The following is a 25874-nucleotide window of genomic DNA, read 5'->3' on the forward strand; positions in this document are numbered from 1 at the left end:
GTGAGGTCTGTGGACACACCGCACAGCCACCAAACGCATAGTGTCCCTGTACTGGAGGCAAATTCCAGAGTATATTGGTTGAAGCTGTAATGGTTCTCGGGCGTGTGTGAACAAGTGTATCTCGTAGATTGGCACTTCTCTTAAAAGAAAACAATGGGAGAGGTAAATAATCATTGCCCACGTTTAATATGCGCCAATGTTTACGTATACTTTTCTGGATATAACTCGACTGGGTGCTAAAGGTGTTGACGCACGTCATTCTGTCTAGTGTCGGTTTAGGGACACTAGGTTCAAGCAAGGCCTCCGATTTCTTGTAGTTTTCAGAGTTAGATCATAGGCATAGATAAGAGAAAGCCGTAGGTCTAGATAACTGTACGTGACCCACAATATCATGAGTAAGGGGATTATGGTCCCAGGGATGAAGGAGGGGCTATGACAAGCAGGCTATGTTAGTGGAAAAGGGCCTGTGCAGCGAACGGTGAGGAGAAAACTTAAATGGGAACAGTGGTAACAGTGGTAATGCGGACTTGTAGATGGAGGGGGGACCATTTTTAGCAAGATGGTGCTATTCCATTCATCGATGGTATGTAACCCAGAGTTGACAGAGTTGCAGATAGTCATCCATTTGCATTCATTTTTGTTGAGTAGAGCTTTGATGTTGCCGTCTCTGGTGGGCAGTAGGGGTTGGTCTACAACTTGCCAGGAGATGTCGGTTTCATTGTGGTTTTTCTCAAGGTAGTGGGTTCAGTACTTTACAATAGATTCTGCTTTTGTGTTGGATGATTCTCTGTTTGATCATTTGGGTGGTTTGGCCGATGTATACAAGGTCGCAGGGGCATCTGATGGCATAGATGAAGTTTTGTGATCTGCAGTTGGTAAGGGTTTTGAGAGTGTATGTTTTATTGCCTGTTTTGGACTCCTTTGTGTTATGTGTAAGGTTACAGACTGAGCAATTCTGGAATTTGTAATATCCAATGGTGGGGTGCAGACCCCATGATGCAGTGATGGTGTTTTTTTCTCTGGTGTTGGTAGGACATGTTATGGCGTGGACCAGATGTGTAGCCAAGTTCTTGCCACGTTGATAAGAAAAAAGGGGAAGTTCCTTGAAGTCATCCAATCGTCTGAGCACTGGCCAATTGCGTTTAATGATTTTATTGACCATATTACTACAGAGACTGAATTTAGAGACAAAAGGTATTCTGGTCAGTCTTTTTGGGCTGCCATGTGAGGACTAGTTCTGTTTGACAATACAAAGCCCTCTTGCGGGCTCTGTTCACTAGGCGTTCGGGGTACCCTCTGTCAGTATTTTCATTAGAATATCAGATTCGTGGAAATAATCCTTTCGCCATTTGCAATTCCTACGGATACGTAAGAATTGACCATATGGGAGACCATCCCGGAGTCCCCGGGGATGGTAGCTGGAGTATTGGAGGAGAGTATTTCGTTCGGTAGGTTTGCAGCAGAGGCAAGTGCCAATCTTTCCATCTTCAGAGTGTATAGTAACATCCAGGAAAGGGAGGTAATTGGTTTTAGTTTCACAAGTGAATTTAAGGTGTTCTTGGGAGTGGTTAAGCCATTAAATGAACTGGTCAAGTGTTGCTGTAGTGCCTTTCCAGAAAACCAGGATGTCGTCGATATAGCGACGCCAAAGGGAAATGTGGTTTAAGTATGGGTTGATGGTGGTGAGGATATGGGTTTTTTTCAAGGTTGTGCACAAAAAGGATGGCAAAGTTAGGATCAAAGCAAGCTCCCATAGAGACTCCTTTGATTTGTAGATAGGTGTCGTGATATAAAAATTAGTTATTTTCCAGGGCAATTTGAAGCAAATCCATGACAAAGTCAGTGGGAATCAAAGTGGGTCTTGGTCTGGTGTCTAAAAGATTTCTGATAACTTGGAGACCCTCCATCTGCAGGATATTAGTGTAAAGGGATTCAATGGCTAACCCGGCCATGAGATCTGTGTTATCAAAGGGTCTATCCTCAATGGTGAGGATAAGGTCCATGTTAGCTCTGATAAATGTATCCGTAGCAGGGACAAAATCTTTAATGAATGCATCTATATACTTTCCAATATGGAACCACAACCTGACACGATGGGACGTCCAGGTGGGTTAGTACAATCCTTGTGGATTTTGGGGAGTACGTAGAGGACCGGTGTGCGTGGAAATTGGTTGTTTAGAAAATTAAATTCTTTGGGGGATATGATGTGAAGGGCTTTTGCCCTTCCTGTGGTTTCCCGTATTTTGTCTCAGATCTGGTAGAGGGTCCTTTGTAAGTTGTCGGCAGTGATTCTTGTTGGACAGTTGTCTTTATTTCCAGGTCATATTTATTGTGATCCATCAACACAATGCCGCCGCCTTTGTCCGCAGGTTTGATAGTCAGTTCCCCATTGTTTTTGAGATTAATGAGAGCTTGTTTTTCTGACAGGGGTATGTTGTATGGGACGTATTCAAAACGGGCTCCCAGGTCAGTGATTTCTTGTAGGACCAAACGTTTGAAGGGTTGTATCTCTGCTGGCATGGATGATGAAGGGGGATTGAAGTAGGAGGGGGGGTGAAACCAGGGTGGAGAGGGTGTGAGGTTGGGTGGTTTATCAGAGAAAAACGGTTTAAGTCTGATGCAGCGAAAGAAGAGTAGTAGGTTGGCCTGTAGGTCCAAAAAATTGGTGCATTAGGTGGGTACGAAGCTAAGCCTTCTGCTGAGTAACTGGATTTCATTGTGAGTCAGGGTGTGATTAGATAAATTGAAGATGGGTATGGTAAGTGGATCCATTGGGGTGGGAATGGTAGTATTAATTGGTACAGTTATTGTTGGGGTCCCCATTGGTAGAATCTGTTGCGGGTTTGTCTTTCGCCTGAGAATTGATGTTGGTATTGACGGTTGTTCCGTGGTCGTGATTGGGTTTGGCCGCGTCCACGGCTTGGTCTTAAAAAACCTTGTGGAAGAATGGGTTGTGGTCTGGGGGCAGATCTGGAAGTGCTGGGAGTATCTACTCCATCCGAGTCCTCCAAGGATGTATTCGAAGAATCAGAGAAGGTAACGCGCTGGTTGTTGCGGTATCTACCCCAGTTGCGGGTTCTAGGTGGAATGTAGGGTGTATTATAGAATTCTTCTCTGAGATAGGGTTAGGTGTTATCAACGCTATAGAATTTGATGTCCTTTTGGATTTTAGTGACTTTTTTGTTTAGCTCAAAGGTATTGAAAGTGACAATGGTTGAGTTGATTTTGTCGAGAAGGTTATTTGCATCTGTACAAGTGGTATCAGCCAGAATGAGTTTTTCTAATTCAGCTATTTCCTCAAGTTCTTTGCGACTGTGTTCAATAGCTGAGTCGATGCCTAAAACCACCCAGGGGCGAGAGCAGGTGGTCGCTAGATGACTGAAGCTAGTGCGGAATTTGGGGTCTTGAGTGAAGATGGCTGGAATATTTCTTATTTGTAGACCGAGAGGTATCACGCCTGATTTCAAATATTCTGTGAGCATACGTGCGTGCAGTTCGGTTCTAATTTGTTTTTTTCTTAAGTTTCTCAAGTTTGTCTAGAAGGATGCGGGAAGAACTGGGTGTAGGAGCTGGGGTGGTGGAGGAGGGAGGCCCAGGGAGGAGGGAAGGGCCACCAATTAAGCGTTGGATAGAATCTTCAGAGTAGGAGAGAGTGAACCGGTGACAGACCGGAATGAAGGAAAGTTATGCCCAAAGAGGGCTAGTGAACCTAGTGGAGTACCTGGTTTGTAGAGTAAATCTACCCATCTTCCCATCCCTCACCCAGTCTTTCTCCTTGTACAGCACCGCCTTTATCATACCAACCCGGTCCTGATGATGATCCCAAGTCACTGGATCGAAACGTCGTCGACTTGTCAGCGCAATTGATGGCGCACTGCTTATGTGGTTCTCTGAATAATTGCTTATTGATTACCCAAAAACTTCTGACTAGAACCTCTGATTTCACTGTATAATTGTTCACTTCACTTCACCTTGCGCCGTTCCTAGCTGATTTCCCATTGTCACTTGCGTCGCCACACCGTTGTGTCACAAACACACTCAAGCACCAAGTACAATTCGGGTTGTTCACGCAAATTTGTTTTGCTTGCAGTGCTGTTACAATTGTAATTTGTCCTTTATATTCTGTAATTTTTGTTCCTTTGCCCTTGTCATTTCTGTTTGTTAAAATACATAATGCCATGAGCATATTTTTCAAAGATAACTGACTCAGAGTCTCTCCTTCCTTCTTGTAATGTTTTGCACATGCATTCCCAACGGTCTTCTCTAAATGATACCAGTTGAGAAATTGTCGCCTTTTATATACTTACCCTATTCTCAACGTGGTTTATGTTTCTTTGCTCCTGTTGTTTGATACAAGGTATTGGGGTCAAAGCGTAAACAAATATCCCTGACCAGTCTATCCATAGAGCATTCCCTAGGGACTGACTGCAAGGTCGCCTGGATGCAAAGATTTGGCATTTTGCATTGTGGGGTGTTGCAAATAGGTCTATTTGTGGTGTCCCCCATTTCCTGAAAATTCTTTGGAGTTCTGCATGATTTAGTTCCCACTTGTGGGATGATGTTTGGCTGCTCAGTCTGTCTGCTTCGACATTGTTATTTCCTGGTAGGTGTACTGCTATCATGTCTATTCCCCTTGGAATTGCCAATCTCCAAATCTCTTGAGCTAGTGTCGAGTGCCACCGACTGAATTTCTCCTAGTTTATGTAAAACATTGTTGTTGTGTTGTCTGTTTGTATCAACACACTTCTCCTGTATATCTTTCTGAAAGGCTTTTAAAGCCAAGAACACAGTTTAACTCCAAGATATTGATGTATTTCACTGCATCCTGCTGTGTCCACAGTCCCCTCACCTTGAGGTTGTTCATGTGTGATCCCCATCCCATTAGGGACGCATCTGTTCTTATGGTCACTGTCGGAGTTGGTGTTGTAAAAAGTCTGCACTGTGCTATGTTTGTTTTGTTCCACCATGCCATCTCTTGGTGAACTGTCTGCATGACAACAACTAGATCCTCCTAGCTCCCTGTTGCCTGTGACCATAGCTGCTGAAGCCATTCCTGGAACGGTCCCATGTGTAGGCGAATGTTGGGGACTGAATGAATGCATGAAGCCATCATTCCCAGCAGTTTCCCCACTGTACTCACTGTCAGAGCTTGCCCCCTGCGGTATAGATGTGTCTTCTTCAGTAGTGCTAATGTTCTCCTCTCGCTTGGGAACACCTTTCCTAATATTGTGTTGATTTATGCTCCTAAGAACACCTTTTGTTGTTCTGTTGACGATTTGTCCTAGTGAATAGAGAAACCTAGTTGAATTAGTGTTTCTTTTACGTGCTGTATATGCTGTTAGCATAGATTGTAGGAGCTTGCTCTTACTAACCAGTTGTCTGGGTACGGGTAAACATGAATTCCTTGTCTTCTTAGGTGAGCGGCTACCACAGCTAGGCATTTTATGAAGACTCTTGGTGCATATTTTAGCCCGAAAGCTAGCACCTTGAACTGGTAGTGTGTCTTGTTGACCACAAATCTTAATAGACTCGTGTATCTTGTTCATGGGAATGTGCAAGAACGCATCCTTTAAGTCTATGGTTGCCATGTAGTCTCCTGTTTGCACCTGAGGTATTATCTCTTGCAGTGTGGTCATCTTGAATCGTTGAGTCTTTATTAATTTGTTGAGGAACCTTAGGTCTAGTATTGGTTGTAAAGTTCCGTCCTCCTTTGGAATAAGGAAGTACCTGGAGTAAATGCCCTTGTTCCTTTCCTTGCGTGGTACTTGTTCTATTGCATGTTTGTTCAGAAGTTTTTGTACCTCTTGGAGTAATTGAGATAATTCCTTTTTGGAACGTATCTTTTGCTTGGTCTTTCGTTTGGCGGTTTGCCAGTTCTATGCAGAAACCGTACTATATTATGATTAGTATCCATTTGACTGAAGTTATCTTTTTCCACTCTGAGGAAGTATGTTAACCTGCCTCCTACTGGTGTAATATATTGCAGGAACAGTTTGAATTTCTAGTTTTTGGTTTGCCTTGTTTTTCTTTTGTGTAGCACACTCCGTGATGTCTTTGGAGTGTGCACAAGTTCTGAGTGCAGTCACTTAGTGGCTGTTTGTGCCCCCCTTGTTGTGGCTGTCCTCTTCCCCGAGGGCGCCATCGAAAGGATTACCTACCATGTTGGTATTGCCAATTCTGCTGCAGCCCCTGTGGTTGTCCCTGGCTTACTCCTTGATAAGTCTGTTGAAAGGTTTGGTGACAGGTTGTTGGTTGGTGGTTACCTCTGCCCCTTGGTCTCCGAGTGTTTGCCTCTACGCATGCCTCTGAACTGCAGTGCACCCATGGACCTTGCGGTTTCATTGTCTCTTTAATTGGTTTAGTTTTTCATTCACCACACTTCCAAATAGCTGTTCTTCATTGAAAGGTGAGTTTAGAATGTTATTTTGCACCTCTGGCTTGAAACCAGAGATTCGCAGCCATGCATGCCTCCTTTCGGTGATGCCAATTGCCATTTGCCTGCTGGCTGTTTCAGCAGCGTCTAGGGCCCATTTTAAACATGTGTTTGCCATGTTTATCCCCTCCTCCACTAAGTGGTTTGCCCTCCTTTGGAATTGCTTGGGTAGGTGTTGTAACAGCTCTCCAACTTCTTCTCAAAGTTGATATGCATGCCTGTTGATCCAAGCGTTCGAATTAGCTATGCACCACTGAATTGCTGCATATCTCTCAACCTTCCTTCCCATCTATGAGATGCATCCATTTTGCTCCCTTTGTCAGGGGGAGGGCCCGCATTAGTAGGTACATTAGCTCTCTTTCGAGCCATCGAAGCTATGACTGAGTCTGCTGGCACTGAAAATGATGTACATAGGATACTTCGAGGAATTCTTGTATTTTTTCTCTCCTCTTGGTGTGACCGCCTTGCATGTGGCTGGTTCTTTAAAAGCTTCCTTGCCTTGATCCAAAACACTTGGCAACATGGGAAGGAATGGACTCCTTGTTTGACTAGGCATTAAGGTTTCTAACAGAAAACATGATTGGGGTTTTTCTTCTCCCAATTGCACTCCATAGGTGTCTGCTGCTTTCTTTATGACTTGGTTGTACAGTCCAATGTTATATGCTGGTGAAGGCCTCGATGGATGTCTCCACTGCTTCTTCTGGTGATTCGGCGTCTAGATCTTGCCATTGCAGGTTTGAGACTCCGAAGTCGCCGAACTCGCATATGTTTGCTCCTCTTCCTCTCCCTCGTCTTCGAAGAATTCTTCCTCTTCTTTTTCGTCTTGTAGCCGCCAACAACTCCCGATCCACAATTCGTCTACATGTTTTTCGATGTCGATCGAATTTTTCGGTGGAATTTTGAAAAGTTTCATCTTTGTCAAAATCTTTCTTGCGTCGCAAGATACTTGCCATTTCTGCTCCAAATCTCCTCTTCTTTTTCTCCATCTCGGATGTGTGAATTTCGGCGTCGAGACTTTCCGCCTTTCTTTTGGAGCTGTACGGCGCCGATGCAGCTGTCGTAGCCTGTTTCGACCTCTTTTTCAGACATCTGAGCGTCCTTTTCGTGACTGTTTTTCGACGTCCTTGAACTTGCGAGGGTCTTTTTTGCAGTCTTGGAGTCCTTGTCTAAGGAACCGATGGATAGTTTTCCCTTGGACGCACTTGCGGACGTCGAGTGTTTGGACGCAGAGGCTCCTTTGGAGGGCTTAGAGGCAGATTTTCTGGACTCGCTTGTCTTTTTCGAGGCCTGCCGTTCCCTTACCTCCTTTAGAGTCTTCTTCTCGACCTCAACGACTGACGTCTGTTTCCCCTTCGACTTCTGGACCTTCGTCGACGTGGTCCTAGTCTTTGCTGGAGAGGCCCAGGTCTCGAAGCAATGGTGGTGGGTCTTGACCTTGCATGTTATAATTGGCTCTTCTCCGCCTCTCTCTTGCTCTCAACGTCTTTGGGATGAAAGCTGAGCATGCGTTGGTCGCTTCGGTGATCCAGTGGCAGGCAAAGGCTGCAGACTGGATGCTGGTCTTTGTGTGTATTTTTGGTGACAACTATCAAAGAATTTGATAGGCGATCTGTCCATAAGCGCGCACAGGGATGCACATTCTTCGTGTCGTCAAAGTTTTGTTTCTCTCTCTTAGTCGCACTCCGGCTCGTAGGATCGAAGTCCAGTTCGTCGAAGACCCTTTCCTCCTTTTATGTGGATAATTTGTTATTTTTTCGTGGATTCTTCTCTCCAACCTTCTGGCGGAAAAAAAGAATCTTAAGATGGCGGTCAAACGCGAGGGCTTCCGGAGGAAGCCCCTCAACGTCACATGAGGACACCAAATGGTGGTATGTTGATGTCCACCAAAAAAAAAAAAAATAAGGAAAGAAAGACTACCATTCCGGACCCAACCGCTAGATGGCGGAATAATGCACAGCATGGGAATCCAGTAAAGATTTAGGCTACAAAATTGCATTTACCATGGGTTCTTCATGAACTGTGTGTGCTGCTCCTGTTACTGGCCCCCCTCTGTGTCTCCTCTCACACTCTCCCAAGACATTCCCTATGTCCACTCATGTTCCCTCTTACTTTCTGCCCATTCTTTCCCCTTTCTACTACCTAGCTCTCCTTCCTCTTCCTATAGGCTCAGGGTGGACGGAGTGCAGCAGCTGCATGCTTTTCTGTCCTGCTGCTGCATGAAAGGGGAGTGATGGCACTGAAGGGCAACAACCACTGGGTCAGTTGCTATAAGACAGCCCCCGCCGGGCATCGACCGCTACGCACCAGGCTGCGCCAACCACAGGGCACCGACAGATGGCCAGCAAATGGCACTGCTGGTGGCCCTGAAATGCTGCCATACACCCCCTGCCGCCGCGAACAGCAGAGGCCCGCCCAGACAGCACCAAAGGCACCCACCGCCAGCTACCGAAGGGAGGAGGGACTTTGGCCACCACAGGAACTGGGCATCAGTTTCTGAGTCAGCAGGAGTTGCTCCAATTATAAAGGACTAACAAATGTGATATATATTAAGGTGTTAGCCCAGGTCGCTTTCCTTATTTAGTATTCGTTATACTGTGCATGTTCTTGCATATGTTTTCTGCTTCCTACGTATTCATATATTTTCTTTTATCCTGTGTAGAGACCAATAATATTCACGTGCCCGTGCTGTGTTCAGATCCAAGCCCTCAATCACAATTTGATTTTCCAGCTTGTCATAAATCTGGTTTTATATTCAGCATCGAGGAAAAGAAGGATTTCAATTTTCTCAAATTTTACGTCAATTAAGAGGCTCTCTGCAGTGACATATGGGCCAACCATCCATTCACTGACTTTGATGGATATGGAGAGGCGCTAGAAGGAAAACGGCACATGACATCTGGTTGAATGCAATGGTGGTTCCACTGGCTCTGTGTGCAAGACTGACCTTTAACACGTGGATGTACATAAACACTACCAGAGTGAAAAAACACATTATCTAATATGTGTATTTTAACACCTTAATTTATTTGATGAATTCAGTGCTTCCTCCTGCTTAAGATAACATCTAAGGAGTAGGCCAACGTTCTATTTTTCAGCAAGCTGCCTCCAAGCACATGCCACACAGTTGCGTCCTCTCTTCATATCTAATGCAACTCCACATTCAGCCCTAAACACACACACACCTTGTTTGCTGGTGGAGCGTTATGTCTAGTGCTGCCACCATAAAGTTGCTAATGCATGGCTACTCCTGGCTGATCTTCGCACACCCTCCCCGCCTGGTCTCGGGCTTCTCATTTTATACAAGGAGTACATTTGCATATCAGAGCTACTTGGCTTAATGGCTTGAATCTTGACCACCACATTCAGACACAGAATGCCAGCTAAAATGCGGCAGGAGGAAGCAGCTATTTTATGGCTGTATGGTGGTGCGGCACAAAGTGACATGCATGCATACAGCCAATAAGAAGGTACGATTTTTAGCTTTGTGCTGGGAGACTTTATTGTGCGGACGAAATAGTAAATATCGCGGGTCTGTTCAATGGCTACTGATTTTCAGGATCCCATCCACGTCACCAGTGTAACAAGCATTTGCAATGCAAGGTCTCTCGCATTTGCTAGTTTAAGCTATTGGCACTATAAATGACAATGCCTTTTAATTAGGTTTTAAAAACCAACAGATAAATAAAAGGCATTGATTTCATTAAGACCTAATATTTAAATTCTATTACCCAGTGGCTTAAAGAACGAGCGTGAGCATTTTATTTTTAGGCTTTTGTAGCCATTGCAATATGCGGCGCTTTAACTTTATATGTTTAAATTTAAAGTGCACAGTGACGTCAATGCTAGAAAAGTCAATAATAGAAATTAAAGGCAGGCGGCCGCCATGTTAAAACGTAATGCCGACAATTATGCAAAGGCGGCAGCCCGCCTTTGTTGTGTATTTATTTACTTTTTGGGGCATTGAAGGTATGGTGCGCTTGAACTTTAAACATTTAAAGTTAAAGTGCGGAATACTGAAAAGGCTACAAAAGCCCAACAACAAATGCTCGCAAATGAAGTAAATAAATAAAAAAAGAAAAGTGGTGGGTGTCAGGTTGGTCCGGGATGTGCACCAAACAACAGAACTTCCACAGGAGCGAAGACTTCGTCCCCAAACTTCCAAAAATCAACTCTCGAGAAGAGCAAAAAAACCTCCTCATGAGTTATTGTCTGCTAAAAGTGAGGGGAATAACCGCTCCCTTCCCTAAACCGGCTCCGGGTTAGGGAAGGGAGCGGAGCAGCAATGAACACTCACCTTTTGAAAGAGGGCGCGTTGCACTGGCCGGCTCCGGCTTTGGAGAAGGGAAGCAGCAGAACAAACACTCAAGGTTGGCCGGCTCCGAATAAACGGAAGAGAGCGGAGCAGCGACGACCAATCCCTTTGTCGACAGTTATGCCGCGCTGGCCGGCTCCGGGGAAGGGAAGGAGCGGAGCAGCGCCGGTCACAAACCAAGGCGTCGAGGGTATCCGATATTGTAACGAAGCAGGTACAAGGCGAGGGCAAATCGTACATTCAGGATTCAAAGTTAGTCGCTAGGAATGGGGGCGTGGTCACCAGTCGGAAGCAGGATCAGTAAGCCAAGCGCTGATTTGTGAATGAGACGACCACTTATACACGGTAGGAGAAGTCTCTAAAGTGCCTTGTACATTGCTACTTCGGGATCGTCTAAAAATTATGCGTTTTCATGAACGAGCATGGGGGTGGATCATGCCTTAAGGTTTCGACTTCCTATTCATGATGCTTTGCTGAAAAAAGGGATCCTAACAGTGGGCGCCCGGTTTTTTATTCTATTTATTTTTGTAGCAATGCTATTTAAGTAAATATGGTCATGTGGGAAATGCGATGCACTGTGCCAATATTTTAATTTATTAAACCATGAGACCAAGTGTTGCAGATGTGGGAGAAAGTGTCCTGCCTGCAACAGCAGGCAGGAGAAAGTCATTTCAAACAAGCATTGGCATAGCCAATAGGTCTCGCCTTTGGGAGCTTACAAGTGCTGGATAACTAAACACTTATAAGGTCCCAAAGGCGAGACCTATTGACTATACCACTGTTTTTAAATATCTGAACAAAGAAAGGATGATCGCAGCCACAGATAAACGAGTTCCAAGTACTGAGCTTGGCTCCTGCGCTTCATTTATTTAGCACAGCGTGTGAAGCACTTGCACGGGCCGTGCTCAGCAGGGCTTTCCAGAGACTGCCTAAGCGGTTGAAGCAAGCAGGCCCACGTTCAAATTAAGGGCTTAATTCGTGTAATCAAAGCCTGCCTGCTTGGCTATTAAAAATCTCCACCACCCTGAGAAGTACAATTCTGCAAAATTAGCACTAATTGCTGGCACGCCAGTTAGGAGTCCACCATCTACAGCAATATTAATCGCTCAAATGTGTTAACAACGTGGGCAACAGAAATGTCACACATTCATTCATCCCTTTAAAGTTTTGCAGTCCGAATACTTTAATGCTGCACGTCAGATATCCAGGGTGTGTACCTAAATGGATGTGCTATGCAAGAGTAGCAGGGGTGCACACAGATCATAAAATTACTTGGGCGTTCTTTATGTCCTGTAATAAGATACAGGTAGTTTACATCCATACTCCAATGGTAGTTTACATCCATACTCCAATTACAATCAACTAGGGAAGTAATGGTCAGCTTCAGTACCCATGCGAATTAGCAGTAAGTAACTAGAAACAAAAGTTTTCGTACAGAAACTTGTGTCTGTCAACACAGATGGCAGGGATAGAGTTCTTATAAGCAAATCGGAAACCTCTGGTCTTCATAGGTGTGGAGTGCTGCAGTCGGGCCGGAGCTGAATTTTAATCAGGGGGACTGCAGTGATGGACTGCAGTGTGTCTGCTGTTACACCAACGGCATAAATCACGGTGACCGCGACTCTGCGCTCGCAGGCACCGGCTCCCAACTGTCAGGGCGGTTGGGAGGCAGCAGGAAAGGTCGGAGGTGCCAGGGAGAGGGGGCTGGACATGGAGAGAAACGGAGGAAACGAGGAAGCAAGGAAGAGAGGGGAAGACGAGGGAAGAATGGAGAGGAAGAAAATAAGATGAGAAGAAAGGAGGAGGGGCAACGAGAGGAGAGGGATAAAAGGAGGAAGGGGTTTAGAGGGAGAACAGAAAAGGAGTGACAGAATAAACACTAAGGAAATAAAGCATGAAAGCGAGCGAAAACCAAGGAAGCAGTAGAGGCAAGCATGGAGGGTAGAAGGAATAGAGGGGAAAGATCGACAGGGAAGAAAGAGGAGAATGGATGGAATAACAAGAGAAAGAACAAAGGCAAGGGAGCGCGGTGGCTGGTAAAACAAGCACTGGTCACATGCCGCTTCCGGCACCCCGAGCGCGGGGAACGCGCTAATTAACATCTGTTTCGAATTAGTGTGGTGAAAGCGACCACGCTAATTCAAAACCTCGCTTGTGAGAGAGGGGGAGGAGGAGGTGAGCCCGCGAGTGGTGCACGTGCGCTTGGGAGAGCAGTCTGCTCATTTTCAAGCACAGCACTCGTGCTTGTGGCGCGCCGCTGCTCGCTCCCGCAATGTGGATGCCGCCACAAGCACGAGTGTGGGCTTGAAAACGAGTAGAGCGACGGCTAAAGGCCCTCCTATTCAGCGCATGCGCGCTGCGTAGGAGAGACCTAAAAATAGTGCTCACAGACTAATTAAAACATCCAGAGTAACAACACATGTAACATGGGCAGTCTTCATGGGAGGTTAGAACAGGAAAAAAAGGAGGTACTACTAAACCTATTGACAATTCAAAAGCAACCATTTACAAAGGACAGTAACAGGAGCTAATTGAAAAGATGGGTGGAAAATGGGAATGGCTTAAAGTCCATATCTGAATAAAGCATGTCTCAAAGATACAGCACAAGCGCTGCCCGGGCGAGACCTAGGCAAGGTCAGTGAACCAACTGCCTGAGATTCTGAAAGTATTTTCTATGTTTGTGGTGGTCAAAATTAAGAATGTGGGCATCCTAAGAAAGAACATCAAGCAAATGTATTCATGAAAATTAAACCAAAACTTGGAGTCGAGAAATGGTGTATTGTGATAATGCTAACTTGTATAAGATATATATAACAAGCATTGGCATAGCCAATAGGTCTCGCCTTTGGGACCGTGCAAGTATTTAGCCATGCAACAGTTGATGTTGTTGCACCAAGGATATTGTGCTGGATAACAAAACACTTATAAGGTCCCAAAGGCGAGACCTATTGGCTATGCCAATGCTAGTTAGCTTTCCGATCGACAAGTTAGAATTTCTCAGGTGTATTAGGCTAAACAAAATAACTTCACCAATGTAATCTGCTTTCAATGGACTGTACAAATTAAGTCAATTAATCCCAAAAGTTTATGAAATTAAGCTTAAAAAGTATTTGAAAGGCGATAAAATGCAGATTATAAATTTAAAACCCACTTAAATGACCCACGGGAATAGCTGGTGGTGCCGGGCCCCCGCTGGAGCAAACTTTATCTGCCATTCATATGTTCCAAGATCAGTGATATAGCTTGTCTGGCTAATGCACCAGCTGCAGAGATGTATAATCTGGGAGTTGAATAGCATGCCGGGTTATTATACCTGCTGCAGACATCTGCAGGTGTAACTTGTACTTTCCAGTGAGATAGGTACACGGGGCCATACATGTGCTGCAGAGACTTGGTGCCATATTCAACTCCAAGGAAAGTCATTCGTAGGGTATTGTAAATTCCCGAGATGTGATCTGTAGGTCACATCTCCCAGCTACAGCAAAATCTGGGTTAACCTGCAAGACAGGGTGCGTGTGACCACCACACGGCTCCGAGTGCAATCTGCAAGTACCGTGTTGAGCCCCAGATAGATGCTGGGAGGCTTGGTGTGCGATCACAGCTGTGCGTCCCCGGAGGACCCTTTCTGCCTCTCCCCCACTAGAGCAGACACACGGGATACGGTTAAATATAGTAAGAGCAAAAGCTGTGCCTTAACCCGAGAGTTCATGGACACACATTCCATACACACGTCACTGACACCGAGGCCCTTTACTTGAGAAGGGGCGATTTCTGAAAAGAAGGGCCTATACCAACAGCGTCCCAGCCACCCACAGCCCGAAGCACCAGAGCTTTTAAAAACACATGCCACACAAGATGGAGGCTTCCACACACGGATTTACAACCTGCGTAAATTCGAGTTCACTACTGCAAATGTTTTGTTTCTACCCGATGTAGCCGAAGCACGTTACACGCACCTTGTGCACACAGAAACAACAGCCACGCATCTCAGGTTAGACTAAATCATCCTGATAATATTGAACACTGGAAGAAAACCAACTGAACTTGCACTGTGCCCATAAAATGGACCATGCGGTACTGTCATCCGCATTTGATTAGTTTAGGGTAGGAGCATGCCTTTGGATACAACACGAGCAATCATGCAGCCACACTCTGCCCTTATTGGTGGGCACTCTTACCCCCGCTACAGGCCTCCCTGTCCATGCAGAGTGTACGGATTAGCTGGCACTGGCAGCCATGGATGCTGTGAAACCCGTATTATATCACCGCTGCCAATGAGTTCACTGGACTTGCATTGAGTACCAGCACTTCTCTATTTTGAGAGAGAGTACCTGCACTTCTCAGTAAAGGTGCAGTCCTTTAATTGGAGAGTACCGAAACTTGCCAGAAACTATCAGGTACTCTAGGTTAAGGCCAATGCCACTAGAATTATGCGGCTGTGGAGGGCCAAATTATGAGGCAAGGTTGAGTAAATTATGCGGCAAGAAAAGCCAAATTATCCGGTACATTTGTTTAATTGAATTACTTAAATATTTTGCCAATTTTAAACTTGTTAACGCTGTCTGGGCATTAGGTGCATCTTTTAAATAGCTGTTTTACACCTAAATATAGCAACAAGCTGGAGAAAAATGACCAGTCAACCTTTGCAAAGGGTCTTCCACTGCAAAGCAAAACACGTGCTGCGTTTATTACCTTTCGAACCATCTGAGATAGAAACTATTAATTTTATTAAACTCTGCAGAATATGCAGATGATTGTTTATGTAGGAAATGCGGCAAATCTATAATTATGCGAAAATGGCCGCGGCCGCACAATCGCATAATTCCAGTGGCCCTGGATAAGCTACCTGCGCCCCACATGTGTAGCAACAACCAGAGTACCTCAGAGAAAGACTCTTGGAGAATGAAGTAGTGAGGATAGCCAAGTGCAGCTCTGGCAGCGCGCGGTAAGAGGTGCTGCTCTCATCACGGTGTGGCTCCACAGGAGGAGTAATATTATGGGACAGAAATGGTGGCCGCAAAGGAAGGCTCCCGAAGATTCACCACGCGGACCCCAGAGTTCAGTATGTTGGCTCAGTACTGCTCGCAGGGGCCCTTCTGCGCGCACCACTGCTTGGTATTCAGCTCAGAAAGAATTATGTCTCGCAGCTTCGTATTCAGGATGCAGTAAATGTAATGTTAAGTCTTACACTTCAGTTTTTTTTTTTTTTACTTACAAGGTCCCAAAGGCAAGACCTATTGGCTGTCAATGCTTGTTTTATCCTGCTTCAAGGCATGGCTTGGCCGTTCGGGCTGGACTGTTCCCATGAGGCACAGGGTCAGACTGATTTGCATATGGCTATGTCTGAACTGGGGTGGCAGAGTGGGCTAAAGAACGGTGATGGATCAAACCCAGATCTGTTGACTGGGTGTGAGTGTTTGATTGGTTCTGATGCTACGTCCATCACCACCCCCTTTTGTACTGCTTTATCCTGCTTCAAAGCACAACAATCCTTTACATTTGCAATTTGTTGAGCAATAGAAGGGTTAACAGTCTGTTCCTCAGATGAGAGGTCAAAACATAACCCCCTCTTGTGCTATTCTCAAAAATAAAAGGGGCGGTGCCAGTGGGATGGAGGTTTTTAAACATACTGAGGCTAGGTTAAACGCTAGCAATGTTTACAAATACATGCAGTGCTGGGGCACAAGGTCACATCTCTCAGGTTAGGCCTAAAGGGAAGGGAGTCCTCGTCCTAAAAACAGCAAGGGGACTCCATACACCCGTGCTGACCCCAGTCTTGTAATAACTCCCTCTCCCTCCTTGTCGCTCGCAGTGGCGTTGGGACTGTTTGATGTCTTGTTATGTGGCCATCCTAGAAGGTAGCCCAGCAGGGCGTGCCTGAAACTCCCCACAGCGACATATGTCTGCGCAAAGCTGATTCACCACCTGTCTGTGCTCAGGGTAACTCGGATTCAAGGCAGGTGATAAATGAGAGCCATTAAGGTGCTTTGTGTGTGTCAAATGCCCTCTTTGTCTCGCCATCAGGCTGAAGACATTCCAACAGGTTATTTTTATCTCTTCCTTCTGGTCATATTGTATTTTGCACAATTCATTAAAATGCATCAGTGCAGGGGCACTTACAAGCATTTGTGTGACTGAGACTACTGCTTTCCCCCCACCCCCACAACTACTTCCGTGAGCAAAAGCCCTTATTGAAAAGTATTTTAAGATTAAAGAAAAAAGCATTTGCAATGCAATAGGTCTCACATTAACGAGAGTATAAGCTATTGGCAATGCAATAGCTTAACCTCTCGCAAATGCGAGACCAATTGCATTGAAAATATTAAAATATATATATATATATATTATATATATTATATATATTCTAACAATATGAACTGAGCATTGGGAGAGCACTCTCAGCGTTTCTCACCATCTGGCAATTAAATGCCGCCTCGCCTCTGCATTCCCAGAAATTGAAATTAGCATAAATCGCCGACGTATTTCAGGGCTCACGGCCCCTTCCTCATGGGCTGCGTATTGCCACACTATACGCTCGCCATCTTTTCTTCGTGCTTTTTATTGAAGTTTCAGCCCTCAGTGGGCGTTGCTGGATGCACATCTTAGTAGATGCATCCTGGGACATGTATTTCCTGATTGCGGGCTTCATTGTTTCCCTCTAGGTTTGGCGTGGGACGAAAGATCAGGCCAGCAGATTTGTGTAAATAATTAATGATAATAGTCTCAATTTACACTTCGCTGCCAACAGATGCGACAATTGCCAATTTCCTAGACATCACGGTACAAGCAGTACATAGTAGAATAGAGACTTGCCTACATAGGAAACCCACTTCGGGCAATACTGTGTTACATGCGGGTAGTTTTCACCTAAAGCACACGATATCCAGCATTCTATATGGGGAGTTTCTTCGCATACATAGGGCATGCAGTACACCAGAAGCCCGGTTACATCATCAAATGGAGGCCAAAAAAAGGCTTAAAGCCAGGGGGTACCAATCCAAGAAATTGGATGTGGCCATGAGGAAGGCAAATGTCAAGGACCGTGTTGCCCTACTTGACCCCAATAGGCATGCAGAATCAGCAAGAACAGATCCGAGTGAAATCCATGGCAAAGACAACATGGAATTGAGACTTATCACAGGCTATAGCAGACAGGCAAACAACATAAAAACCATCATTAAAAAACAATGGCCTATTGTCCTTACTGACAAAACATTGAAAAAGATCCTCCCGAAAACCCCTACTGTTACCTTTAGAAGAGCTTATTCGATGCGCAACGACCTAGTGAGGAATAGCCCTGAAACAAACAAAACGGAGAATTGGCTGTCCCCAAGAAAGGGCTTCTTCAGGTGCAGTTCATGCCGGGCCTGTAAGTTCGGCATCAATACTGCTACATATTTGACACCTTTCTCAGATAGACCTATTGCACTCCGAGAACATTACACTTGCAGAACTGACTACGCAGTTTATGTGTTAAAGTGTATCTGCAATTTATGCTACGTGGGTAGCACGAAATTGCAAGTGTATGTTCGAATTTTACAACACTTATGTGCGATAGTGAACTCCAAACCAGCCTACCCGGTGGCCAGGCATTTCAAAGCAATTCATAACAACAACTTGAATTGTTTACAATATTTTGTTATTGATGCAGTGGCACAAAACAAACGGGGAGGCAATAGGGAGAAAAGATTGAGCCAGCTCGAATCCAGGTATATCGTCGAGCTGGACACGAAGACCCCTATGGGTTAGAATATCGGAGAGGATTCACACAACTTTCTGTGAGAGAGAATACCTCAGTATCTAATAAGAATAATATCTGGGAGGATACAAAAAGGCTGTGACGTAACAATATCCCTAGGTTCGCTAGGATTTTAAACAATGTTATGAGGTTAACATCTAAGAATGAAGTAGTTTATAATACAATGCCATGAATTTTTTAGTGGTGTCAGGGGACTCCCTGGTCACTATCTCCCCTGTGGACGCGCAGTGTTTACAGCTGTCCTAGGGTATACTGATGAGATTATATATAAGGTATTAGTACCTATAAAATACCCATCAGATAGTCAGTCCACTAGGAAGATGAGAGGATTGAGCTGCCGCCGTATGATCTTGATTTTTACTTTTACACATTTTGCACAAGTATAAATTTGCACGATTATGCACTTTACGCGCTTTAGAACCGAGACTGGCAACTTTTTATGCAGAGCTGTTATAGTATTTACACTATGATACAAGTTGCCCCGATCAGCGTATTTGCACATGGTTAATGCCTCTTTTGCACAATCCGCGTATTTGCACATTTTTAAGAAAACCTTTTTTCCTAATAGCATCTCTTTGGAACATATTTATATGACTTTTATAAAAAAAAAAATATAGTTTGTATCTATCGTTGACATAATGTGTATATAATTGATGAATTGAAATTTGCACTTTCAGGTATAAAATTATGCACTAAGTAAGATAACGATGTGATGAACAATGCAATATGAACATGCATATGAATATAGTCAAATAGAGTTAAGAAGGCGAAAATAGAAGACAAAGATAGTCAAATGACATCCTGCTGGTTGTGCGTATAGTACATATATGTACATACAATGGATATTATTGGGTTATGATATTTATGATAAGACAGATGTTTAGCTCTGGAAAAGCGATACATATATCCATAGTATTTTTTCTATGTCTATCAGTGCTGACTGTCATTGAAAGCGCCACTTTCCCTTTAAATTACGTTACTGATATCTGTTCATGTGATCAAGGACACCGTCTTGTGTCTGAAATGTGTCAGAGACAGCACCTTTCGTATTCACTAAATAAATGAATCTGGCACCAGCTATATACTGAGTCCGTGTCCCTGCTTGTGCATGACTGGACTTGGGAGCCGATAGTTTTTTTTTTTTTGTTTTTTTTTATACACGCGGCGCTTTCACATTCATGAAGGGCGTGTCCTACATTTTAGTGAAACCACGGCATGGGGGCTTTCACAAAAAAAAAAAGCATCCGTTTGACAAGTTGACAAACGGATTTTGGGGGGGGGGGGGGGGGGGGGGCGCAAAAGCGCTCATGCTGTGCTTTCACTTTTAAATCGTCCGTGTACCTTTCTTTCGATGCGGTTTGTGTAAAGAAAGGGGCTCGTCCTCTATGAATGTGAAAGCGCCGCATGGGTGATAGTTAAAATTTTTTTTAAATAAGTAAGTGATGATGCTAAATGCGGACCGCGCTGCTAAAATAAATAAAACACGGCCGCTATAGTTAAGGTGGACTGCCATTAGTAAACATAAAAAAAATAAAAGCGGGCGGCATGCTGCGAGGTAGTGGGTGAAATAGGGGAAGAGCATTAAATAAAATAGTGCTCACCAACTTATAAAGCAGACCATGTAACAACAGCAGTAAAAGGTCCAGTCGCTATGGGAGGTAATACATGCAGACAAGGCGGTAGCAGAGAGGGACTAACAAGCCTAATAATGAATCGTATGCCAGGGTTTACGAAGTACAATGACGCAAGCAAGTTACAAATATAGGCGGAGAGTTGGTGGGGCTTCTATTCCGTACTCCACCACTGCATGCCTCACAGCCGCGCATACGCTGCCCAGGCTCAACCTAAAAAGGGGCCCTCATCAGGAAAGGATGGTAGAACAGTAGTTGACGATCAGCAGGAAGTTTATTCTTTACATAAAAGACCTCTTCCATCCAGCCTCTTTACCCTGTCAGGTCCAATGTCCTCTCCCTCTGTAGGTTCCTACAATGACCTCACCACATTCTGTTCATGCCAATGGTCCTACTGCACGAGGTGATCAGCATATTACACTAAGTGTTCCTTTTAATTTTGGAAGAGCTCCTCTAGGAGCCGCTTCACAATCAGAGTGTCGACATCTTTAGATTTGGCAAAGAAAGACCTGTCAATGGAGCTCAATGGAGCACGGAGCATTTACTCCTCCGCGGTGTTTCCAGCTTCTGTTGCTGAGCCCATGTTATCTCTGAGCCAATTATCTTTTTTTTTTGCTACAGCTAAGGACATGTTATCAAGGCGGGCTTGTTTGTTTCTGATGGATCTTGCAGCACAGTTCTCTAGCTGAGGTTACCTGGAGTGTCATTGCATAACCAGTGTTCATTGGTTTAGCCCCATGCATCCACTTTATGTGAGGTTCAATCATTTTCGCTGATTTGTTTGGTGGTAGCATCATCAGTGTCTCCAATGTCAGACACTTACACCCTCTAAAGGGAAAACTGCTACAACAATGTAACACTTTTCTTCAGTGTTGGTAAGCTAGGGCTGTCTGATCATCTATGCCACCAAGAAAGGTTTGTTTTTCTCTAGTTTTCATATTCATTGTGATCACAGAAGACATGTCAATTATCATGGCATTCCTTCTATGTGCCCCCATTTACCAGCCAATTGTGTAAGTGCGGATGGACATAAATGTTGTATAAAAGTCTGCGTGGGTAAGGTTCTATGTCCTCCACTGGTGCATCTGACTCAATATTTTGCCAGATCTCATCAGTACAAGGCTTGTTTATCTGTTCCTACTCCACATGTGCAATCCTATCAAAGGACTGCTCGGATTACATAGCACCGCCTAAAAATCTTAAGTGGTTGGGATCAAGGGTGTCAGTTTGTTTTTTTTACAGTTTGTTTCTTATTAATGTTTATTTTTACCTACAGGCTTCAGAGGTTTGATTGCCGACAGCTTCTTTAACAGTGCTTTTCAATACTAAAGAAATTATTTCTTTTTCAACAGCTATTTTTCTTTTTTCCCTAATTTTATTTGGAGGGGGGGATGAGGGGAGGGCGGGGTACAACTTGTCTGTATTGGTTCACTTCTAAGTCTTGTCTGCATGAGTCAATGACTTCTCTGTATTGTTTACGGGTAGCTTTCAACTTTAATCCAGATAAAGAGGTCTTACAGATTTTCCCTCACCCAACACCATTTTTAACATTTAAGGGTTTTCTTTTCTTTTGTAAATCTGGCTTCATAATGCAACAGTCTGAAAGATATATTCTTACCAGTTCTTTAAAACCTATTTCAATTAATCGCTGGCTCCACCCAAAGGAGTCTCTCGAACTCACCTCTAACTCTTATGGAACGCATGCATTGGAATGCACAAGGAACGCTTCCATCCCAAAAATACTATGAATCATCACAAATTAGCTTCATTGTTTCAGAAGTATTGTATATAAGGATCAACTATTTCTGGTTTAATTTCCAAATACAGTCTGTGCTTGGGAAAGCATTTAAGAAATAAATTGCAGGAATATTACGCCTCAGAAAAAATAGTTTTACCAAAGCCTAGAATCAGACATTCACATCAACGTTGTGAAAAGTTGGGCACTTACCATACATTTCAGTTATATGACTACAATAGTGGATTCCAAGTCTAGAATGTGAGAAAAAACTGGGCAAACAAAAAACAGTTGTATGCATGTCTATCTGACAAGGACACAATGCTTTTCACAATAGTACAAAAAGAGATTACCATTATTATTTGAAATGACATTTATAATTAGACAATCTCAAATGTAGCTCTTTTTTTCTTACGACCACAATCCCTTAATCTCACCTCGGTCAGCTATTCGTTTCATCAGCTGATGCTCTCCCCATTTAATGAGATACTTAAGAATCTCTTGCTCACTTGCCTGTGAAAGAAAGAAAGGATTTTAAAGTAAATGCACAAAATAAAATAGTTACGTTTGAAAAAAGTAGTTCATATGGGTATTGAATGTAATTACAATTACATCATCATTAGCTACATATTTACAAATACTGTTTTGAATATTTGAGTAAGAGTACCCTGTTAAGAAAATCTGTTCCACCTTCAATAGGCTACTTATAAGTTCTATCTTCATTAGACACACACACACACACACACTTATTACTCTCCATCCATGTCTAAGGCCCCAGTATTTTTTTCCACAGAAACAAAAGGAGAAAAAAAAACGTAAACTATTTTGGCTTAGTCTTTTTTTGTTAAGGAATCAAACCACCAATTGGGCAATCAAAAAAAATTGATTTTGAAAAAGGATTTCACGGATATGGAGCCATACAGGAAGAAGCTTAATCTAGGATGATTTTTTCGCAGCAAGACAGGAGGCTGCTTCAAATAGCTAGAATGCGAAGGCACGCCAAAGGCAAGACCGTCTGCAGCCCGAGGCCAGTGCCAGGCCCCTATCCATGCCTCTCCAGGTAATCCTTTTATGACTTTTTGAAATCTCATTAGCATATTGCTCTTCACTGAGGGCACACTGGGGGCCCATCCCTTATTGAGGGTTCAATATCCTGAATAATGTGCAAAGGCAAGTTTGGTCTTATACTACAAACCATACTCAAAGGCCCAATAATAACTAATTATCAGGCGGGTTCATTAATAACCGATCACTTAGCAAACATGCGCAAGAAGTCCACAACTTGATCAAGGTACTCCATTTAGATTTTCTTGTAATCACAGAACGCTGTTTTATGGAATGGTGTAATCTGGCTATTGCTCAATCCCTTCCTCCAGGATATCGGATCCTTAAAAAACGACAGATGAGGGTCGCTGAGGTGGCCTGGTCATCATCTTTCACAATGCATTTCAATGCTACACTTTTGATTCAAGCTCTCTGAAAGGAACAAAAATCATAGTTGTTTTTTTTTTTTTTAAGGTTAGCCCCACCCAATCTTTTACAGGCTGTCTAATCTACTGCTCGCAGGCCCCAGGTTTTACCTTTCTAGCCTCCTATGTTTCAACTTAATCAAATCCTTAAGAAAGTTATTTGACTTTCTCCAACTAGCAGCCAGGAAAACAGTTGCCTTTGAGCTAATCACTTATTTGACTCTACTATTGTAACAGTCTTTATGCAAGATCTTTGAAACAAATACTTCTGGACAGACTTGTGCAGAAGTTCCCTAGAAGGAGTTCTGCTTCTGCAGCTCTAAAAACTTTACATTAGCTACCGATACACAAAAGGATAATTTTGAAGATCCCTACACTGGTCTTCGGAGCATTTAAGGCCACCATACCAAATTTCCTGACTGCCAGATTCACTCCCCATGTAGCCCAAGGGACACTGAAATCCTCCCAGGCCAACCTTCCTAATCCATCCTCTCTTCAGATTTAAAGCCTCAAGGTGGCTAAACCTTCTTGTTCCTAGGAACCAACTCCCTACCCCTCTGCGGTTCATAGGATCTAAAGTCATATGTAAAAACACTTGAAGACCTGGCTCTTCTTTCCCCTCTGACACACACACTGCTATTCCCTAATCTAATTTACGTCCCACCTCATTTCCCCCTCCTCTGGGACCAATGGATACCAACTTCAATGCCAGGATGCTTCACTGCGAGGGGCAGTGCACTCTGCAAGTTTTACATTCATTCATTCATTATGTGATATGGCTTCACTTCATATTGACAGATAGGTAAAAGATAATTAATCTCCATCACTGTCATTTTCCACCTGCCAAGCCAAAACTGGGAGGATGAAGTATTCATTAATCTAACAAAGATACCCATGATGGAGATGCATCACAAGTAAGCTAGTTTTCCTTCTCTACCACAGGATCTTAATATTCATAAACAGTAGAATACTCCTTCCTTCCAATATTTAAAGGTTCACAATATTTATTAACTTACAAAAATCAAAGTCAATTAATCAACCTAACCACTACATTGCGGGTTAGGATGTACCTATTCAGTAGTCAATGCAATCATATGGGAGAAAATGTGGTTATCGGTTTGCAGATAAGCAATTGGTTTTGAGAATCGAGTTTCTGGGGTTAGAACAAGGGTTCCCCCAGGGTCAAGGATGCTCTCAAAGAGCACCTTCAGCCGCACTAGGGCGGCCGGGTGTAGAGTGCTGAAGCCCAATGTTAGCCTATGGGGCTAGGGTGCTGTCGGTTGGTGGCTGCTCTTGGGCAAGCCGCTGGGTTATGGGAGCAATGCTCCTAGGGTTCAGCTCAGGGCAAAGGGGGATGCACTGTTTTCTGTTTTCAATGGGAAATCTCCGGTCGGACAAAGACTGCAGGCTCAGGTAGGGCAGCTTCCTGGATCGACCACCAGCTGGAAAGATAAGTTGGGATGCAAGGGGGTGCCTGGACACCGTCGGTCGGTTGGGGCCCCCCCCCAAAGGCTGAGTGGCATCGGGAGCAAAGGTATTTTTAGGCATCGGATTTCCTTACCAACTCCAGTTGCGGTTGGGGGGGGACCCTACAGGTAGAGGCTGCATTCTTTATCGGGAGGCTTGGTGTGTCCGGGATAACCAGATTCTAGGTCAGGTTCGCTGAGGGTACCTCCTCGTGGTGTTGGCGAACTCGGGCCGTGGGCATCAGGTGTAGAGTGGTGCAGACTCAAGGATTCGGCCGGAGCAAGAGTCTAGTTCTTGAGCAAGTCCTGTCCTCACTGGAGACATAGTCTTTGCAGGGAAGGCAGGGCAGCTCCTCCGGATTCTAGGGGGCTAATGGACACGCTGGGGTTCCGCTGGAGCAGGTCGAGGTTGGGACAGGCCAGTAGGGCTGGGGCCAAGGAAGTTGGTGTCCTCTTCTTCCTTATGCATGGCTCTTCGGTCCTCCTCCTTCTTGCTGGTCTGGATGCAAGGTTCGGGAGTCGCCCCTAAATGCTAAAATTAGGGGCGTTTCAGGTAGGCACAGGTCAGGACCAATGGGTCCCTTCCTTGGGGTGGGTACACACTATGATGCCACCCTCCAGTGGGAGGGGAGCTTAAGCCTCTCTTTGGTTGGCTGGGCCCCCCCCATCTTCAAGATGGAGGGGACAGAGGTGAGCTTCGCTTCGACTCCTTCACCTGAGGGGTGGAGTTGGCAAAGGTGGGCACATCCCTCCTCCTATCTTGGTTTTCCCGCTGATTCTCCATCCCAAAGTGGGGATCAGAGCCAGTGGGGGCCAGCTGCTGGGAGCAGCAAAAGGCAGGGTCAGCTAACAAAGACGGCAAGCCTCCATCATGGTGGGGTGGGGGGGGGCTTGGCGCCTTTGCCCAGGATGTGCTGTTTCAGGACCCCGAGAGAAGGAGGTTCTCGACCCAGGGGTTCAAAAACATGTCTGGGGGTGGCAGCAGGCGAGCAGCCACCCAGCCAGAACACTAGTTAGGTAATTTTTCAGATGGCATCTCTAAGATGTCCTCTGAGTGCATTTTGCAATA

At 44.5% G+C, this 25874-nt stretch overlaps 1 protein-coding gene across 1 annotated transcript in view; it reads right to left on the minus strand.

Annotated features, from left to right (window-relative positions):
• The window catches only part of BTBD7 (BTB domain containing 7), a 486767-nt gene that overhangs the window by 255229 nt on the left and 205664 nt on the right, over window positions 1-25874 (minus strand). Inside the window, exon 5 of the mRNA XM_085626483.1 lies at window positions 22308-22383. Within this exon, the coding sequence (XP_085482609.1) occupies window positions 22308-22383 (76 nt within the window). The remainder of the gene's footprint in view (window positions 1-22307; window positions 22384-25874) is intronic.

This window comes from Triturus cristatus, chromosome 9 (genome assembly GCF_964204655.1).
Source record: "Triturus cristatus chromosome 9, aTriCri1.1, whole genome shotgun sequence".
In the NCBI taxonomy this organism is placed as follows: Eukaryota; Metazoa; Chordata; class Amphibia; order Caudata; family Salamandridae; genus Triturus; species Triturus cristatus.